Here is a 21542-nt window from a genome sequence, read left to right on the forward strand (position 1 = left end):
TATTCCCCAAGAACTAGTAGAAAGAGTCAATCCCATCATCCATGTCAGTCCTGGCCTGGCTACTAAAAATAGAAACATCTTACAGCTGGAGAAATGTTGAGAGCTGTCAACAAGTCACCTGACCTCCATGCTTTGGTTTCCACATCGTTAAAACAGAAACTAAAGTATAACCCAAATTACTAGAGAGTAATGGATTAAAGTTAATAATATCTGAAAAGGAATGTAAGAAGACAGTAAACTCCACAAACATCTTAAAGTACGCCGTCAGCATCCTCAGTTGCAAGGCCAGACACTAAAGGAGCTGGGGTGTGAATCCTTTCTCTTTGACACTGACAATCCCCTACAGGTCCCCCTTTATAAATGCATCTCAAAAACTCCCGCCCTTGGGGATTCCCTGGTGGCGCAGTGGTTGAGAGTCCCCCTGCCAATGCAGGAGACGCGGGTTCGTGCCCCGGTCCGGGAGGGTCCCGCGTGCCTCGGAGCGGCTGGGCCCGTGAGCCATGCCCGCTGGGCCTGCGCGTCCGGGGCCTGTGCTCCGCAGCTAGAAAGGCTCCAGAGGTGAGAGGCCCGCGTACCGCAAAAAAAAAAAAAAAAAAACTCCCGCCCTCAGCATACACCTACAAGGTCTTCATCATTTCATTCCCTCAACAACTGTAAACATATTCACACTCGTTAACGGCTACTGCATAACATTTTAAGATTTTCATGCTTTTCATATCTTTTTATGCGTTTATATTACAAAAATCTCACAGAAGAGCACCTTTTCTCTAATTGGCTTGTTGGTCCCTTTCACTAAAAGTCCAACCCGTAACTCGCTCTACCCACAAAGTTCAGTCCACAGCAAATGCCGACCTGAACTGGAAATCAATTCTGAGCCCTACTTTAGATCTAGCGCCAGTTTAAAGAGGTCATTTCTACACCTAGAATAAAATCCTAGAAGGAAACCCCAAGTGTAGTGGTTCAGGTCTTTGATTGTTTGTGATAAAGTATAAAAACTGAGCTTTTTCTAAGTTTGCCGACCGCACAATAACACCGTCGGAGGGTGTGTGAAGGCATGAACTTTCTAAAAGGTCATAAGACCTTCGGGAAAGCAAAGTGAAACTTAGCGTGGGTTCACACCCCCGGCCTCCGGTCGCACCAGCAGTGCGTGCACTAACGAAAACGCTTGCTTACAAGCAGCACTGATCACAACCCGGTTGCACTGGGCTCCCAGCGGCTACAGAGTCCCGCGCTGAGCGGGGAGAGGAGGCCCCGAGCTGGGCAGGCGTGGGGTCGCGCGCTCCAAGCGCTGGGGGCGCAGTGGGGCGGCGAGGCCGGGCCCTCCCTGAGGCCGAGCGCCGAGCGGGGCCCACGCCCCCGGGCTCCGGTCACCCCACCCGGCCCGCTCGGCTACCCGGGCTCACCGGCTCCGGCGCGCTCCATAGCGCTGGCGTTGGCTGGCGGCAGGTCTCTGCAGGCGGCTGCGGCCTGGCGCTGCAACCTGGGGCCAGCCGGGAGGTGGGTGCGGAGGCGGAAGCCGGGGCGGGGCCGGGGGTCAGCGGGCGAGGCGCGGAGGCGGGGCGGGGAGCGGGGGGCGGTGGGGGCTCGGGCCGCGGCGACCAGGCCTGCGGAGGCGCCGAGCCCCCAGAGCCGCAGTCCCCGCAGAAGCTGCATGCCCATGCCGGGAGCCCGGAACGAGCGGAAGGGGCCGACCCGCAGCGGCTGCGGTACCGGATTCCGGCGAGCGACGCGGGCCCGGCGCGGGGAGGGCCGGGGGCTCTCCTCTGCGCTGCGACGCTCCGCCCCCGCTCCCGGCCGGGGCCCCGTGCAGCCTTTGGCGGCGCTCAGCAATCTCCAGTGGCGCGGCCTTTACCATCCAAGTTTGGAAGGGTGAGATTGGGCCTGGGCTGAAAGCGTTCCCCGATCCTGGGTCTCTTGAGGATCCATGTGTTTAGTTTTAAAAAGGGCTTTCAAAACACAGAGTTGTGATTAAAAAATATTTGGGAAGAGCGAGATGTATAGGAACGAGACCTTGTCCATCTGTATAATTAGATAATTTACTTTGCTTTAAAGGAAAAAAAAACCCAAATTGTGGCGATATCTCAAAGTTTTAACAATGGTTTCACGCCTAGAAATTAAATGGAAAGCAGCTACTGGTGTTTGTAGGGTAAAGCACTAATATGAGTAAAAACAATTTAGTTAATTAATAAAATTAATTAATAAAAATAAACTTTTGAGTTTGGGTCAGAATTGTACTGTAGTTTTCTTTTAAGTGCAAAGAAACCATGCAGTAAGAAAATGAGGTACATCGCTCAACAAATCAATGTACCCTATTTTGCAAATGATAACACTTATCTTTTTTTTATTTATTTTTTTATTTTTGGCTGTGTTGGGTCTTCGTTGCTGCGCGGGCTTTCTCTAGTTGCGGTGAGCGGGGGCTACACTTCATTGCAGTGCGCGGGCTTCTCACTGCGGTGGCTTCTCTTGTGGAGCACGGGCTCTAGGCGCGCGGGCTTCAGTAGTTGTGGCACGTGGGCTTCAGTAGTTGTGGCTTGCGGGCTCTAGAGCACAGGCTCAGTAGTTGTGGCGCGGCAACCACAGGCTTAGTTGCTCCGCGGCATGTGGGATCTTCCCGGTCCAGGGATTGAACTCGTGTCCCCTGCGTTGGCAGGCGGATTCTTAACCACTGCGCCACCAGGGAAATCCCGGATAACACTTATCTTGAATACATCCTAGAATGGAGATGGAAGCAAGGAACTCACTCAGCCACAATAGTTGACATCAAAACCATACACAAGAAGTCATAAAGCTTGTTACCCTAAAATAATTCTAGCAAGTTGGGTATCTGGTTTGCACACCCATAGCAATTATGGGCTGATTGGAGAGGGACAACAGATTCCTCTAAAATCTGCTCTGTCCTGAGGGTGTGCAGGTGAATCAGACAAGTCTTTTCCTTAAGGAGCCGGTCCCCTAATAGCAGAGAAAGAAACATGAGTAAATTGCAATAGGTAATACACTAAAAGAAAAAAAAGGAATCCACAGTCAACATTGAAGGGGATCAAAATATGCCACTTTAGCATTAAGATAATTTTTGGAGGCAACTGAGAAACGGCAGATACTGAAGAACTCTCTGCCCTCCCCTTTCTGCCTAATAGCGGGGCATCAGTTTTACTTTGTGAAGGTGACGTAAATTTCCACTTGTAAAGGCAGTGTAGGTACAGGTTCCTAACCACTGGACCGCTAGGGAATTCCCGTGAAGGCACAGACTCTTTTAAAAGTGTTTGTTTTCCCAAGTGCATAGAGCTTGTTCAATGAACAGTTGTTGAATGAATGAATAAAAGTTTTATAACCATCAGACCTGTACTGGTATTTGTTAAAAAAAGAAAGCAACACACCCAAATAAATTTCAAAAAAAGAATGTCATGGGTAATCTTAATGTCCTAAAGCTTCACCAGCTTGAGGCTAAAAATCGGTTGATATTAACACTAATACCTAAATCTGGATAGCTAAATTGACCTATTTGCCCCAGCCAGAACTCCAGCCCCTAGTGTAATCCCTCCAAAATACATCTAGGGTTCTATACTGTGCCTGACATCACTAATGAATCTTCCAGGCTGCCACCACACCCAGTCCTTGTCTCACTGGTCCAGTTTCCTTTCCAGAAAGTCCTCTGTCCACACCAGACATCAGCTGATTGGTGGTTCACTTGGTCATGATGGATCTTCTCAGTCCTCAGGGTGACAATCTCTTGCAAATGAATAGACCAATTTCTCCACCACATGTTACACTGCTTAGTGGACAGGGCACAGTGACTGATGCCAGGAAAATTATTTGGACCTCTGAGAGATATAGAATTCATGGAGATAGCATGTTCCTTTTGTTAAAAATGAAACAACAGGCCCAAAATGGAGTCGCTTATGCTAAGCCCCACGTCACTAGAGACTTACAGTTTCTATTCTCCCAGAAATGGAATCTAAAACCAGTCAATTAGGAATCGTCTGATCAGCACTAGTTAGGTAATCTGCCTGATAGACCCCTGCCATCCCCCAAAGGGAAGTAACCTTGCAGTAACGGACCCAATCTTTTGCCTAGTATAATTTCCTTGTTCCCACTCCCTTCTGCCTATAAAAATCTTTCATTTGGTACCTCTCCTTGGAACTCCTTTCTATCTGCTAGATTGGATGTTGCCAGTTTTGAATTGAGTTTTTGCTCAAAAAATTCTTGAAATTTGTAATATGCCTCTGTTTATCTTTAAACAATTCACACATACAGCCCTTTTTCTCCCCAGATGACAGTGTACACTGCCAAGATAACTGGATTGGAAGGGTTCCAGTTCAAGCTAGCACACTTTTCCTATTCCTCCACCCACCTCTGACCTCCGACCTCCAGGGCCTGCTGCTGAATTGGCATATTTGTTCTGCCAGGCTCCTTCTGTGTGGTAAGATCTCTCTTTAGTTCCCTAATTCTCTTTTGTGGTGTGGTCCTGTCCCCATAACCAAAATAGTTGTTGTTTTCATTCTGGTCCTAGGAGTTTCTTCAGTCCTCCCCATCAACTACAGCTGTAAATGTTCATCAAGTAGTGAAATGGAGCAGGACCCTGTGGGGCCCTCCTGGTACAAATCCTTCCGTGTCCCCCGTTTCCTGTTTGTAGGAAATAGGCTTCATTCAGCCTCCTTGACCCTCCCTGATTTCCAAAGGCAGATTCAAACAGTTGCTAATCAGGGAAGAGAGGGAATTCAGAAAAAAGGGAGGAACAGTCAAGAAACCATCGTGCAGCCTTGGGGCAGGGTCCTGGTTCCTCTCAAGGAATCTACATAACAGTATCTTTGAGTTCTTCTGCAGAAGATTCCCCCGGTGGAGGGTGGTAACTTCAGACTGAGGGAAAGATTCCTGGAGCACTGCCCTGTTACCTCACCACCGACCAATCAGAAGAAAGTCACACACCCTGTAGCCCTCACCCCAAATTTTGCCTATAAAAACTTCTGCAAAACAAACCATCAGGGGCTTCACGGTTTTTTGAGCACGAGCCACCATTCTCCTTGCTTGACCCTGCTCCGAACGCTGACATTGACCCTGCAATAAACCTTTCTAGGCTCCGAACGCTGACATTGACCCTGCAATAAACCTTTCTCTTCTTCGAACTCTGACACTGACCCTGCAATAAACCTTTCTCTGCTCCAAACTCTGACATTGACCCTGCAATAAACCTTTCTCTGCTCCGAACGCTGACGTTGACCCTGCAATAAACCTTTCTCTGCTCCAAACTCTGACATTTTGGTTTGTTTGGCCCCACTGTACATCAGGCACAGGAATTTGCATTCAGTAACAGGAGGATGAAGTCATGCAGTTATACAGGACATGGTCAAATACCAGTAGAAAGTCAACTGAGACCTTTGGTGACCCAAGGTGACTCAGGATGACATTTCATTTTGTTGGAAGAGGGACATGTGTTTAACAGTAAAATGTGCATGCTTTTCAATTAATGTTTGAGTATAGTATTTGTTTAAGAAATCATTTTTATTACATTAAAAAATAATAATAAAGGGGCAAAGGGAGGCCATGTTTATTACATTAAAAAAAAAAGAAACCACTACACCTATTTCATAATAGATTTATTTCAGTAGCCAGACACAGTTAAAGAGCCTGATAATATTAAATATCAGGGTGAACATTTTAAATTATTTTAAATATTTCTGACTTCAAATTTCAAATTTATGTACATAAATTGTACTGTTTTATACAATTTTTAAATTCAGAAAAACTCATGGAATAACATTAAAATGATCTATAATACATCAACCAGAAGTCTATCTCTCTAGATATACATATGCATACACACACCATTATAGTATATTTTTATAAAAATAGAATCATCTTGCATATGGCTTTTAGCCTGCTTTTTTTCCTTGCAACATATTGTGACAAATTTCTCATGTCATTAAAAATTATTTTTTCAATGACTGCATATTAAATCTTTACATAAATGTATCACAGTGTATTTGATCAATTGCCTATTGATTATCGTTGTTCAGTCTCATTTAAATACATCTCAGTTTTTTCATTATTAAAAATATCTCTATGATAAAACTGTATTCTATAAATCTTTGTATATATTTTTTATCATTTCCTTAAAACAAATTCCCAGAAAGAAGCTTGATAGGTTAAAGATTATGAATCATTGTAAGGCTTTTGAAATATATGGCCAAATTATCTACCAATTTACATGCTTGTAAGTAGTTTATGAAATTCTAAGTTCTTTGCTCATTTTTCATTTGAAAGATAAAAATGCTTGTTATTTTAGCTTGAATTTCTTTAACTGTTAATGAATCTGAATATTGCTGAATGTGTTTAAGAGCCATTTGCATGTCTCTATAAAAAACTTTTGCTTATTTTTCTTCTAGGTTGTTTATCTGTTTCTATTGCTTCATAAAATCTGTCTATTTATTAACGATTCTTTTATTTTTGCTGCACCGCACGGCTTGCATCATCTTAATTCCCCAACCAGGGATCGAGCCCAGGCCCTAGCAGTGAAAGTGCTGAGTTCTAACTGCTGGACCACCAGGGAATTCCCTATTTATCAATATTAATGATTTTAAAACCTTTGTCTTATATATTGAAAACATTTTCCCTAATTTGTTATTTGCATTTTAAGTTGTGTGCAGTAGTTTTTGGCATGCAGAATTTGAAAATTTGTATATAGTCTTATGTATTAAGTTTCCTTAATGATTATATTTCTTTGCTGTAACAGTTAAAAATATTTTCCTTTCACAGGACTATTTATAGAGCCTTCTACATCCTTATTAAAATTCCTTTACTTGGAATGTATCTTTTTATCCCCCCTTCTTTTTCTTAATTTCTTAAGCAAAAAAAGAGAGCTAAAATGAGGGAAAATGCAAAAGTGGGATCCCTTTAGCTATGTATTTATCTGAAGATCTCAGCCCCAGTTGGCCTATCCTTAGCTCCAAAAAGTGTCCTCACCCCCTTCCTTTTCTCTCCCTGGAGTTTTCTGTGGCCAGCCCTGACATCTAAATTTCCACAGTAGGCATGCACAAAAAACATGGCCCTCCTTTCCTGCCCCAGGACCCTTGCCACATATATTACAGCTGCCACACATATTACAGGTAGAGTGACCAATTGTCCCAGTTTGCCCAGGGCTGTTCATTTTTAGCACTGCAGGTCCCATGTCCCGGGAAACCTCTCAGTCTCTGGTGAAACAGATACAATTCTGATCCTCATACAGATGGAGAGAAATTAGATCATGTGTCCAAAGATTTCTCTGGGCTTAGAGAACCAGGAAAGGCTTGAAAGAAGAGGTAATATTTGAGACCAGCTCTGAAAATGAGTGGATTAAGAGAGCTGGAGTGAGAACGGGTGGGGTGGGTCACACACTGAAGACTTGGGAGGCGAGACGGTACAAGTAGATGCAAAGGAGAGCCGTTCTCCCAGTTTGACTGGTTCAGGCGGCAGAGGACTGGGAGATAAGGCCAGAAAATTAGTTTAGGACCAGATTATAGGAGGTCTTAAATGCCAGACTAAGCAATTGGGACTCTATTACATAAGAATTAGGATTTGTTAAAGAACTTCCCTTGGGACTGACTTGGTGAAGGATGGCTCTAGAAAGACACATCGTTGAGGTCTGTGCAGGATTTATTGGAGAGGGCTGAGTCAAAACCACACATCTAGTCAGTTCACTGTGGTACTCCAGTAATCGACATGGGAGCGTCAAAAACCCAAGCTAAGGTAGTGTGCTAGAAATAAAATCAAAAGTGATAGATTTAAGAGATTGCAAGACAATAGTTGGTGAAACTTTGCAATCAACAATGTGGAGAAAGAGAAAATTGGTTGGCTGGCACAAAGAGGTAGAAGTGGGGTGAAACCGGTGCTCCCAGAGCAACCAGGAATGAAAAGGATGAAGAGTGAGAGGATGGAGAGAGGGGTGGGTGCATGAACAAGATGGCAGAAAATGTGTGCTGGATGATGGACCCTGTCCTCCATCTCTCAGAGGTCTTCAGTAAAGTCAATAATTCAATCCACTGATCTTAAGTGTGAGTGAGTTTCTTGTAGAAACCAAAGAGAAAGCTGAGGAACAGAGGGCACACAAGAATTCCTGGGCTTGGAGGCTGGAAGGGTCCTATGGTTGTAAGCACCTAATTTGAACTTGAACTTTCACATGCCATCAGAGTTTGAGGCAGTTTCACTGGATCTTGAGGGGCAGGAGTGACATTCAGCTGGGTTCCATTTAAATGCCCACGGAAAGACAGAAATACAATAAGGCAGGAAAATTGATTGAGGAATATTGGGAGTATAAAGTCAGAGCCAGATGAAGCATTGATCTTAGATAGGAGAGATGGGTGGGAAGTAAGCTGGGCTAGATGGATCTTGGTAAGTATTCTGATCGGATGGGGCTGTGGTTAAGGGAGCAGCTTTCTAAAGGTGTCAGTTTCCCTAATGAAAATAGGTGAAGACATTTGCTGGAAGGAGAAGGCGGTACTGCAGGGAGAATCTTGCGATTTGGAAGTTTTATAGATGTACAAATCGTCCTTGAAACTGTGGGTTTGGATGAGGTCACCCAGGGAGAGTGTATGGAGTTAAGGGACTGTGGATGGAACACTTTCACCATCTTTGTGATAACAATCGAAATTAAAAAAAACAAAAACCATTTCATCAGCTGCCTGGATTATTACATGCTTACCACATGTCTTTCTTTCTAGCTAAGAATAAGACAGAATCGCTGTAAGAACATATTCATCAAGAACATGATTCTTCTTCAGTCAAGTGAAAAGGGAACATTTACATATTGTAACGAATATGCTAGTTTGTATCATTACTCAGAGATAATGATGTTCTTAAATCATCATTTGGTTTAGTTTTTATAAAAACAGATCATGTCGGTTTTTCTGCCCTAAAGTAGTTAGTGCACCTGACCACATTTTGGACACGTGCCAAATTGGGAGATTAGATGTAACAGCTCTAATTCTGCTTCCTGAATTTGATTAGTGCTGGGGATTAGTTTCTCATTTGATAGTCTATAGGATTTCTTACCTTGAAACTCTATGTTTTCTTGGCTATTTTTTATATCATACACATCATGTAAACCTTCATTATACTTTGCAGTAGAGCATTCTGCATTAATGATTTGCTGTTGTTACTCTCTAGTCAGATCTCCTGAATACTAAAAGGAAAGTGTTGGGTTTCCCTGGTGGCGCAGTGGTTGAGCGTCTGCCTGCCAATGCAGGGGGCACGGGTTCGTGCCCCGGTCCGGGAAGATCCCACATGCTGTGGAGCGGCTGGGCCCGTGAGCCACAACTACTGAGCCTGCGCGTCTGGAGCTTGTGCTCCGCAACGAGAGGCCGCGGCAGTGAGAGGCCCGCGCACCGCGATGAAGAGTGGCCCCCGCTCGCCGCAACTAGAGAAAGCCCACGCACAGAAAAGAAGACCCAGCACAGCCAAAAATAAATAAATAAATGAAATTTAAAAAAAAAAAAAAAAAAGAAAGTGTTAAGAGGTATGTTAAATTCCACTTTCTGGGGTCATCAAGGCTGTATATTATTATTTGTTGGTTTCATCTTCCTCTTCACATGCTAGAAAGTATTAATGCAGTTTATGTTTAAATTTGTTATTTTTCACTTCAGTTATTTTCAGGGAGATATTAACATGGATTATGTTAATAGGATATTAATAGCTGGCTTAGTAGATTTCACATCTTTCTAAATTTAGTCATCTCATGGCTTACTTGGCATAAGTGTTCCTCATTTTTTACCTGTGTAATTGATATTTAAATCATTACACAAGACTTCACTGGCAAAACTAATCTTATTTGCATGCCAATCAGAGTATAATTGACAATTATATTACGAGGTTTTCTTTGAATAATGTAAGAAGTAGACGATATAAGAAATAGAAAAAAAAATAGAGTTTAAAAGTCCCAGAAGGAAATAGAATCAGAGTTCGAGGAAACTTGAGTCTATTCTCCCTTGTACAGTAAAGGATTTTCTTACTGATAGTCACCTATTTGAATACATTCACTATCTAACAGCTTTTTGCCTAGGTAGTATGTGGTTTCAATTCAAAGAATATCTTTCATTGTCTATTGACACATATCTATATAATGAAAGAAAGCCAAAATAATTATAATCAACAAAACTGGAAAAATCCCCTCTCTATAATGTATCAGCTGCCCAAGATCTGACTCTTTCAACCTTTATCACTTTGTAGTAACATAGTACAGTTTATAGACATAACTTGTACATGTAGACAAATAATGTATAATAGTTTACACCACTTTTATTTAATATTTTTCTAATAGCTATTTCAAATGCGTATTTTTATATATAGCATAATTTGCACTATATCGTAATGTTTTACTGTATTATACCATCATCTGTTTAACCAGTCACTAAAACTTGGTCATTTTGACAATGTTGGCTTTCCAGTAGAAGGCACTTACAAATATCCTTGGATTTTTTTTCCTTTCTTTTGTATTATTTTCTTGACGCATATATCAAAAGTAAATTTACCAAGTTAAGAGAAACTTATTTGCTTTTTTGACTTTTGTTTAGTAGTATATCAGATTGCTCTACAGGTTAAAAAAAACAAAAAGGTAGTGTAAAAGACATCTGCTCCCCAAAAGCCCTCACTACATTGGGCTTATTATTTATTTGCTACTTCCTAATTCTTTACAGTTGCACTTCTTAAATCATCAGCAATGCTAAAATTTTCCAAAGGTCAAATATTTATCAAGTACCTAATATTTGCCAAAAATTCACTGGATCTTATAAACAGGCATCATTGTCCATAGACAGCATAGGAGTGGTTAAGAGCATAGACTCTGAAAGCCAGATTGCTATCTGTGATGAGCTTTGGAAGCAAGCCTCCCATACAATCAGGATTGCCTACCCAATAAAGTGTGAGTTCTTCAGCTCTGCATTCAAGGCCTGCCATGGCTCATCTCTACACACTTCTTTATTGGGGGAGGGAGGTTGTTATTATTGTTTAACACCTTTCAAATACATCAAGCAAACTAATAAATTAGCTATTTCCTAAGCATCCTTGAACAACTATATTCTAGTGTATGGTGTAAACTTCATCTAAAATATCTTCTTCATTACCTGTAGAAAAAATTTCAGTTCTTCCTTAAATCTCCATCTCATGTGTCTCCTTCATCTGATCTTTCCAACCAAATGGGAATATTCTCTACTGTAAAAATCCCCTGAGCTTTATTTTCTTTGGCAGTAGAAAATTTCTTTTGCATTCTACCTTCCATGATAGGTAATCCTCTTATTGGATAGTTAGCACCTTAAGGGAGCCTAGCACTTTGCTTAATACTTAAGACAGACTTGATTTTCTTTTTTTTCTGAAACAAATCAAAATTGATTGATCTGCACTTACACACCAAAGCCTTATCTCATCCATGCTATAAAAGTGAAGTGGAAAATCTAGGCAATTTCCAGGTGATTTTAAACAATATATATTTTTAAATTTTTATTAATTAATTACTTTATTTATTGGCTGCATCAAGTCTTAGTTGCAGTGTGCAGGCCACCCTTTATTTGTGGCATGCCAGCTTCTCTCTAGTTATGGCATGTGGGCTCCAGAGCGCATGGGCTCATTAGTTGCGGTGCATGGACTCTCTAGCTATGGTGTGCGGGCTCAGTAGTTGAGGTGTGCAGGCTTAGCTGCCCCACGGCATGTGGGATCTTAGTTCCCCGACCAGGGTTGGAACTGGCGTCTCCTGCGTTATGAGATGGATTCTCAACCACTGGGCCACCAGGGAAGTCCCTAAACAATATTTTTGAGTTGATGATGCAGCAATTTCCTCACCAAAACCTTTGAGTGGCTACACTTTTTTTCAATTTTTGCCTCGTTTCCACTATAGAGATTTGACTTCCATAATTCCCATGGTTGAATCTCAAAGTAATTGACCCCAAGACCTTGAGCTAATCTTGACAGAAGCAAGAAATTTACCAGCAGTTTTGTTTACCAATATGGAAGGACTTAGAGCTTCAGACTCCTCAATTATGTGCTATTATTATTGCCTAATAATCTCTCTTCTCTCCAACAATTTTTAAAAACCATCTCTTTGTCTTTGGAGCACTGTAGTTTTACTTTTCTGGATCTAGACATGAATTTATTTTCCTTACCTGCTGGGAAACATGGGGCTTCCTGAATCTGAGAATTGGTATCTCTCAGTAATTCAGGAAAATATACAACCATTGTTTCTTGTATCATTGCCTCATCCTCATAATCTCTTTCCTTCTTCTAGAATTCTAATTAAATTGTGTTAGAAATCCTCTTTGTCTTCAATTCGTTTTAACCTCTCTATATTATTCTCCATCTCTTAGTCTTTCTGAGCTTCATTTTGGATAAGTTCTTCAAATGTTTTCTCCAGTTCACTAATCCTTCCTACAACTTTGTCTAATAGGTTATTTACCCAACCACTGAGTTTTGAATTTCAGGCATTATATTTTTCATTCATTCATAGGCCTCTATTTGTTTCTTTTTCAGGTCTCCTTGTATTTTTTTTAAGTCTGTTGCTCATGTTTCCAGGTCTCTCCTTTTAAGTTTTTAAACATGTTAATCACATTATTTTGTATTCTAAATGTGATAATTCAAATTTCTGAAGTCTTTGTGGATTTGACTATACTTCCTGGATTTTCTTCCTGATTCATACTTATACTTCCTTTTTCTTCTTATATATTTTGTGAGTTTTTATTGTGAGTTTATGTTGGATTTTAATCTGAGGAAATTCTTAGAAACCTGGTTTGAAGTTACAGTCCTCCAAAAAGATACAGGTTTGTTTCTATGTCACCAGGGGGCACTATTAACCAGGAACAGTTTAAATTTGCTCTTTGATGTTTCATACCACATAGGTAGGGTTGCCAAATAAAATACAGGACACCTAGTTAAATTTAGATTTCAGATAAACAACAAACACTTTTTAGTGCAATATTTGGAACATATACTAAAAAATTGTTCTTTATCTGAAATTTACTGGGCATCCTCTATTTTTATTTGCTAAATCTGGCAACCATACACATAAGTAGCTTGAAATTGGCTTCAAACTCATGTAAGGGCTTGCTTAAGTTGATGAATTCTCAGGGAATTTTTTTTTCCATTCTCCCAGGGCAAAGGTTGAGACAGGTTAATTTTCAGTGTCTTCTTCTTTAGGGTGGATTTATTTCTTGCTCATTCTTATAATGATAGCATTGTTCATTAGAATCTCAGATCTATGCAGTGATCTCCCATAGATCCTTGGCTTTATCTGCTATCCTCTGCACTCCATGTAATTATCAAAATGTAAATACAGGGTCCCTTAGGTTGACCCTTAGTGTGAAAATCAGCTTTACAGATCACTTACCTTTTAGGAGTATTTTCTTTTCCTTTTTCTTCTTTTTTTTTTTTTTTTTTGTTTCTATAGATTCATTACTGTCTTGCCAGCTCCATGAAACATTAAAAAATATTTCTAGGTAGTATATCCAGTATTTCTAGTTGTTTTTGGCAGCAAGGGATTAAGGAGATGATGTTGTGAGGGGGAGTTATCCAGAGTATCTCAAATGATATTCTATCAGAACCATATGTCCTTCAGTCCTTTTTACTTGCTGGCTCTGATATCTGGTATCCTTGGTATCTCCTCCAATTTTTCATATTCCTTGCCAGTCAGTAGGTGTAATCCAGAATAGTTAGTATCATTTGACTTTGCTTTCATAGTCTGCAAAGGCTGGTGATCTGTCCAGTGACAAACTGGCTCTGAGCTCCATGTAATGACTTGGGCTCACTGCCACATCTATTTGCTACCAGTCAGTGCTTTTTCACTGAGGTTAGAACCTACTTCCCTGTGCCCTAATCTCTTGAGGAATTTTATAAAACATAGGTCGATCTAATGCTGCCACCACCACCACCCCAACTTGTTTTCCCAGTTAGTCCAGAGGAATCCTATTCTTTTTGGTGTTTCTGGAACCACACCTAAGACTTCTCATGGGATTAGCCTTAGATTATTTTTCTAGTTGCCGTTAGGAAGATCTGTTTTCAGAGCAGGGTTAGATTCCCCTGGGCACCCCTGCCTTCATGGGTGAATGACCAGCAGCATCTTTCTCCTATTAGTCTCGACATCAGAGTTTTAATTTGTCTTTTTTCTAGGACCACTCAGCAAGGTATATTCCTAGTACCAATGGTGTGCTGGAGCTGACTCATACCAAATTACAATTGCAATAGCCAATTGTTGAACTTCAGGAATTTTGAAAGCTGGTGATAATGCCCAGCTACTATTAAAAATTAAATTATATCTTTGACATAAATCACAGCAAGATCCTTTTTGACCCACCTCCTAGAGAAATGGAAATAAAAACGAAAATAAACAAATGGGACCTAATGAAACTTAAAAGCTTTTGCACAGCAAAGGAAACCATAAACAAGACGAAAAGACAACTCTCAGAATGGGAGAAAATATTTGCAAATGAAGCAACTGACAAAGGATTAATCTCCAAAATTTACAAGCAGCTCATGCAGCTCAATATCAAAAAAACAAACAACCCAGTCCAAAAATGGGCAGAAGACCTAAATAGACATTTCTCCAAAGAGGATATACAGATTGCCAACAAACACATGAAAGAATGCTCAACATCATTAATCATTAGAGAAATGCAAATCAAAACTACAATGATACAATGAGGTATCACCTCACACCAGTCAGAATGGCCATCATCAAAAAATCTACAAACAATAAATGCTGGAGAGGGTGTGGAGAAAAGGGAACCCTCTTGCACTGTTGGTGGGAATGTAAATTGATACAGCCACTATGGAGAACAGTATGGATGTTCCTTAAAAAACTAAAAGTAGAACTACCATATGACCCAGCAATCCCACTACTGGGCATATACCCTGAGAAAACCATAATTCAAAAAGAGTCATGTACCAAAATGTTCATTGCAGGGCTTCCCTGGTGGCGCAGTGGTTGAGAGTCCACCTGCTGACGCAGGGGACACAGGTTCGTGCCCCGGTCCAGGAGGACCCCACATGCCGCAGAGTGGCTGGGCCCGTGAACCATGGCTGCTGAGCCTGCGCGTCCGGAGCCTGTGCTCCACAACGGGAGAGGCCACAACAGTGAGAGGCCTGCGTACCACAAAAAAAAAAAAAAAAAAAAATGTTCATTGCAGCTCTATTTACAATAGCCAGGACATGGAAGCAACCTAAGTGTCCATCAACAGATGAATGGATAAAGAAGATGTGGCACATATATGCAATGGAATATTACTCAGCCATGAAAAGGAACAAAACTGAGTTATTTGTAGTGAGGTGGATGGACCTAGAGACTGTCATTCAGAGTGAAGTCAGAAAGAGAAGAACAAATACCAAATGCTAACACATATATATGGAATCTAAAGAAAAAAAAAAGTGGTCATGAAGAACCTAGGGGCAAGACTGGAATAAAGATGCAGACCTACTAGAGAATGGACTTGAGGATATGGGGAGGGGGAAGGGTAAGCTGGGACAAAGTGAGAGAGTGGCATGGACATATATACACTACCAAACGTAAAATAGATAGCTAGTGGGAAGCAGCCGCATAGCACAGGGAGATCAGCTCAGTGCTTTGTGACCACATAGAGGGGTGGGATAGGTAGGGTGGGAGGGAGGGAGGTGCAAGAGGGAAGACATATGGGGACATATGTATATGTATAACTGATTCACTTTGTTATAAAGCAGAAACTAACACACCATTGTAAAGCAATTATACTCCAATAAAGATGTTAAAATAAATAAGTAAAAGAAAAAAATTAAATTATAAAAATTATAGTTAGATAAATTTGGAAAGATGGTAAGTGTAAAACTCTTAGAAAAAAAAATATAAGGATCAATCTTTGTGCCTTAGGCAATGATTTCTTAAATACGACACGAAAAGTAAAAATGACAAAAGAAAGAAAGTAGATAAATCAGACTGCATCAAAATTTAAAAGTTTAATGCTTCAAAGGACACTTCTAAGAAAGTGAAAATGCGACCCATACAATGGGACAAAATATTTGCAAATCATAAATCTGGTTAGGGACTTGTATCCAGAATATGTTTTTTAAAACTCTTGTAACTCGATAATAATAAAAACAAAAAACCAATTAAAAGATAAATGGAAAAAAAAAAAAAAAAAAGATAAATGATTTGAATAGACATTTCACCAAAGTAGATATACAAATGGCCAATAAGCACATGAAAAGATCTTCAACATCATTAATCATTGAGGAAATGCAAATCAAAACCCCAATGAGGTACTTACCCACTAGGGTGTCTATAATCAAAATACAAACAATAACAGATACTGGTGAGCATGTGGAGAAATTAGGAATGTTCAGAACAGGCATATCCATAGAAACAGAAAGTAGATTTGTGGCTGCCTATAGCTGGGAGGCAGGGGAAGGGTTGATGACTGCTAATGGTAATAGGGTTTCTTTTTGGAATGTTGAAAATATTCTAAAATTAGATTGTGGTGATGGCTGCACAACTCTATAAATATACTAAAAAATCATTGAATTTTATCCTTTAAATGGATGAATTGTATGGTGTGTGAGTTATATCTCAATAAGATTTTATTTGAAAAAAAGATAATAAATATTTAAAACGCACCATTTTCTAATTATTTTACATTACCTATGCTCTTGAGGTTATTTACTAAGAGATGGTACCCAAGTGCCCCTAGAACATAGGATCAAATTGTACATGATGTTAAACCAGCAAGGACTGTTTATCTCAACTAAGATCTTGTTTATTTCTTTATATCAGACAGCCAGATGGCAGTGAGTGATAATACTCTGTACTAATCCCTTGGGAAGACTCGTTAGCTTGAGCTTTAGATGCAAACAATAATGATCTGTACCATTATGAGAAATATAACAATGCCAGAAAGGGCTTCATGACAAATAAAATGATTGGAATGTGGTTATATATACAAAAGATCTCGTCAGTCATCCTGCTGCACTCCATCAACAAATATTTGTTGAGAATTATAGAAAATGCAAAAATGAATTAGATCCTGTTTCTGTACACAGTCAAGGTTCAGTCAAGAAAATAGAAAGCAATTTAAATATTTAAAGCTAAAGGCATTTAATACCAAGAAATAGGTACTTACAAACTTTTGAAAGGATTTAAGGGGTGAAAGTCAGAGGAGATATCACCAGCTTTCAGATTCACTAAAACTGAATCTGAAACTTCTTGCTTTCATACGGAAGTCAGGAAGATGAAAGGGACTGAAATCAATAATCCTCATTGCCCTGCCGCCCTGGGGTGACAGGCTGGACAGGAAATATGGAAGTTGCTGCAAAAAGTCCCATCTTAAATTCACACGTCCACGGCCACTGCCACGAAAGAGAATGGCTTCTATCTCTCTTGAATCTAAACTGTATTTGTAAGCCTTCTGGCAAGGAACTACTTGGAAAATGTAGTTCTCATTCATCCAGTCCCTGCAATGAATGAAAGGGAGAGAATCAAAGGGATTGGAAATGGTGCTAAGTACCAACAAATAAGATATGACTCATTACCCTAAGGGTAGTCAGATAATGTGCTGAGACTAAATGTAGTATGCATTAGAGATTGTTTCTTTGTGGCTGCAGATGCAAGTTGCAGAAATCTAATCTTTCCCTTGGGTAACTGGACACGCCTGGAACCACTGGACTCCTAGGCACTTTACCAAGTTAGCACGCCCTGATTTCTTAGGAGTTTATCTCCCACCCTCTGGCAGAGGTCTTAAGAAACGTAAAGGTACCTGTGAATTCTTCTCACTTGTTCCAATCATCATTACATCACTAATATACAGTGGACCAGTGTGAAGTCCTGTGGTGTGACAAGACTATCAAATTCCCTGTGGACTAGATTATGACAGAGAGCTGGAGATCTGATATAGCCTTGGGACAGGACTCTTGTGCACTGCTGGGTAAAAGTAAGCTGTTTCTGGTCTTTACTTATTAGCAAAGAATAAGAGTCAGAGAAAACTAGAGCTTGTAGGCTGACCATTTTTTGTTTTGTAAACAAAGTTGAATGGGATCCTAGCCGGTTCCCATTCATTTATGCATCATCTATGACTGCTTTCACCTTATGACACCAAACTGAAAAATTGGGACAGAGACCTTACTGATCAGCCAAAATATCACCCTCAAATAAAGATAAATAGCAATAAAACAAAGTTTTAAGTTTACTTCTAAAAGTAAATACTAAAACGTATTTATAAGCGTTAAAGCCAAATACTTTTTCCTGAGACTTGAAATAATAACTATTTAAGTGGACTTTTCCCCCTCAGTCTTCACATTATAGTATAAAATAGCCAGAGCTGTACTGCTTTCAATCTCTGATAAAAAAAATAATAATAAAATTAAATTTAAAAACTGTTTACAAAAATCTGTGTATTCTTTACATGATTGGACAAAGTTATTTCCCATATTTGATTGACAATTTGTTATTACTTCTAATGATGCACATTTAAAAATTTTGTTTGTTTGTTTGCCTGTTCTGAAACAACTCCAATGCAAATTTCAGCACAAGTCAGGACCCTCATTTGCAATTCGCTGGGCGTCACTGCTGAAATGCCATATTGACCTGAATCAAGAGAGGCTGGTCTACAGTATAGACCCAGAGTTCTCTGTTTGTTGAGTAAACACACTCACTTCAAAATCTAGATGTGGGTGGAGAAAAGACAATGGCAAATGTTGACTGTCTGATCTTTTAATTAGTAGTGCCATTTGGAGACGTTTTTCTTATATTTTTGAATTCTCATTTCCCTATAATAATTTATAATTATATAATGTTTCATAGGGTTAGAGTCTTCAATATCCGTATCATCCCAGAAAGTGTTTTCTTCTCACATTTCATAGTTAAGGAAACTGAGGCTCAGAGTCAGTAAATCACCCAGCTTCACAAAGAAAAAGACCGAAGAGAAAAAATATTCACCAAACACCCACTATATTATAGGAACCATCTTAAGCCGGAACACATCTTGATTTTTAGACTCCAAGTCCATTATTCTTACCAGACAATTTATTAATTCCAATCATTATGAGCATTGGGGATGGTTACATAGCGGTGGTGATAACTTTTAAACACAAAAAAATATACCAAGCACTGCACCCAAACTGAGAATAAGATGACTAGGAAGATGGGAGACACAACTATAAAACTTTATGGCAAAATAATATGTTTATATTGCTACATGAAGAATAAAACTGAAGAAAAGGAAGTACTTTATAACAGTTTATTTGTGACGTTCTGAAATACCTAACCACAGGAAGTTGTAAAGTGTCTATGGATTATTATTATGATTATTACAGATCAAACATCTTTTGGAAATGATTCAAATACAGTCCTGCTTAAATTCAGAAGCTGTATGAAATGTTTCCCTCCTCCATTCTGTAAGCAGATAGCTTAGGAGGTCCCCAGAGAAAGAAAACCAGGAATGGCTTTCTTGACATAAGAGAAGCCATCTTTGCCCTAAGTCATTTTGTGATCTAAGCCTGGCTACAGTGCTTTCCCTTGAATAGGTCTCAGTAATCAGTGATCTTAAGGGAAGTAAGGGCATTCAAACGCAAAAGAAAAGCAGTTAAGAAACAGTTCAGCAATAAAAGAGTCCTAGTTCCTCCTCAAGGCATATGCATAACCATTTGATACAGTCTTAGACTTCTGCAGGAACTAAAGTCCCCACCCAGGTGGGGGATGGAATGAAGATGTTGACCTTCCAGACTTCAGTCTGCTAAGGCTTGGACTCTGTTGACCTTTGCCCCAATTCTATGCTGCATTCTCCTCTGCTCAGGCCCCTTCATGAATATGCATACGCCCTTAGCTTAAAGCTTCCTCAGTTTTCCTGTTTGGGGAGACGCTGCTCTAAGAAAGATCCCAGGTGTTTTCCTTGATTGCTGCAAGTGATAAATCCTTCCTTCTCTCACTCTTTGGCTTGGTTGTATCTTCTGGCTCGACACCAACAAAGAGACTGTTTTCGGGTACCAGTTCTATTATTCTATGATACTGTCTCTAGTAACAGGGTGTTTGTTTCCCCGACTTTAACATCCTACACATCTGTTGGGAAAGAGTTGTAATCTCGGATATGGATGTGCTTCTTGAATTATCCATCATCGGGCTGTGTGCAAATATGCAGCAGGAATAAGTATGCCTTTCTTTAGCTTCTTGCTGAGGCTGCAAGCTTCCAAATTCATCGGAGTTACTAATTTACTAATTTGTCTGATAAACCTTTATTATACACACCCTATGTGCTAGATTTGTGAAGACTATTAAACAACTTATTAAATCCTTTCCTACATAATAGATTTTGAGTGGCCTAGTCAAAACCAATGCTAGTGGCCCATAACCTTCATTAGAAAGGTTAGATAATATACAAAAGAAACTAAACAGGCATCCTTTTGCCATCTAGGACAGGGGTCAGCAGACTTCTGTAAACCGCTGGACTAAATATTTTAGGCTCTGCAGGGCCTTTATGGTTTTTGTTGCAACTACTTAACTCCCCATGACAGTGCAAAAGCGGCCATGGATAGTACATAAGTGAATGAATGTGGCTGTGTTCCAATAAACTTTTATTTATGGACACTGAAACTTGAATTTCAGATAATTTTCATGTGCCACAAAATACTATTCTTTTTATTTGTTAAAAACCATTTGAAATGTAAAAACCCTTCTTAGCTTGCACACCGTGCAAAACAGGCTATGGACCATAAATTGTCAATCCCTGATCAATGAAATGACTATCTATGAAAGAAAATACAGTTGTAGATGAACATGAAGGATGCGGGTAATATAATATTAAAATAAGTATAAAACTCAATGTTAAATATTTAAAATATTTTCATACCAAGAGTTAGAAAGATGATACAGTATTATGTGGGTTCCATATCCCAATGGAGTAGACCTACCTCTCCTTAGATGAGTAATTTCAGCAATCCGTAGGGGAAGGATCTGAATGACTGCATACAAAAAAATGAAAAATAAAGACATGATCCCTTCAGATTCATCATAGTTCTTAGCCTTATGTTGTCTGGAAGTTGAATTTCTTCCCATACAACTCTCTATACTTGGATTCTATTTTTTGTTGTGGTTGTTGTTGTTTTTTAAATAACTGACCTGTGTATTAATCAGGGCTTTCTGGAGAAACAGAACCAACGGAAATATATATATATATATATATATATATATATATATATATATATACACATATATATAATATGTGTATATATATGAGTTTTTAATAAGAAATTGGTACATGCAATTATGGAGGCTGAGAAGTCCCATGCCCTGAAGTCAGCAAACTGGAGACCCAGGAGAGCCAGTGGTATAGTTCCAGTCCGAGTCTGAAAACCTAAGATCCAGAAGTGCCAGTGGTGGAAGTCCCAGTCCTAAAGCAGAAAAAGACCAATGTTCCAGCTCAAGCAGTAAGGCAGGGAAAGCATATTCTTTCTTCCTTCACCTTTTCATTCTATTCAGGCCCTTAATAGGACTGAATGATAGCTACCTACTTAGGGGAGGTGTGATATTGTGATTTATAATAAGAAATATAGTTTCCTGTGGTGATGACCTCCCCCACAAGAAC

The 21542-nt window shown here is 39.8% G+C and overlaps 1 protein-coding gene and 1 long non-coding RNA gene across 6 annotated transcripts in view; one reads left to right on the forward strand and one right to left on the reverse strand.

The window, feature by feature from the left end:
• AKAP7 (A-kinase anchoring protein 7) overlaps nt 1–1868 on the reverse strand; it is a 142387-nt gene extending 140519 nt beyond the window's left edge. For all 5 annotated transcript variants that reach the window (XR_003428567.1, XM_027086407.1, XM_027086410.1 and 2 more), the window contains exon 1: nt 1404–1868. Coding sequence is in view for 4 of the 5 variants with exons in the window: in XM_027086407.1 (XP_026942208.1) it covers nt 1404–1659 (256 nt within the window). In the remaining variant the exon portion in view is untranslated. The remainder of the gene's footprint in view (nt 1–1403) is intronic.
• LOC113609271 (uncharacterized) lies at nt 1186–14310 on the forward strand. The gene is made up of 3 exons (XR_003428583.1): nt 1186–1497; nt 4268–4417; nt 14116–14310. It is a non-coding gene; the product is annotated as an uncharacterized LOC113609271 (long non-coding RNA).
• Nucleotides 14311–21542: the final 7232 nt, after the last annotated feature.

Source organism: Aethalodelphis obliquidens, unplaced genomic scaffold (genome assembly GCF_003676395.1).
Source record: "Aethalodelphis obliquidens isolate GAN/ISIS:26980383/991018 unplaced genomic scaffold, ASM367639v1 scaffold3, whole genome shotgun sequence".
NCBI classification, from domain to species: Eukaryota; Metazoa; Chordata; class Mammalia; order Artiodactyla; family Delphinidae; genus Aethalodelphis; species Aethalodelphis obliquidens.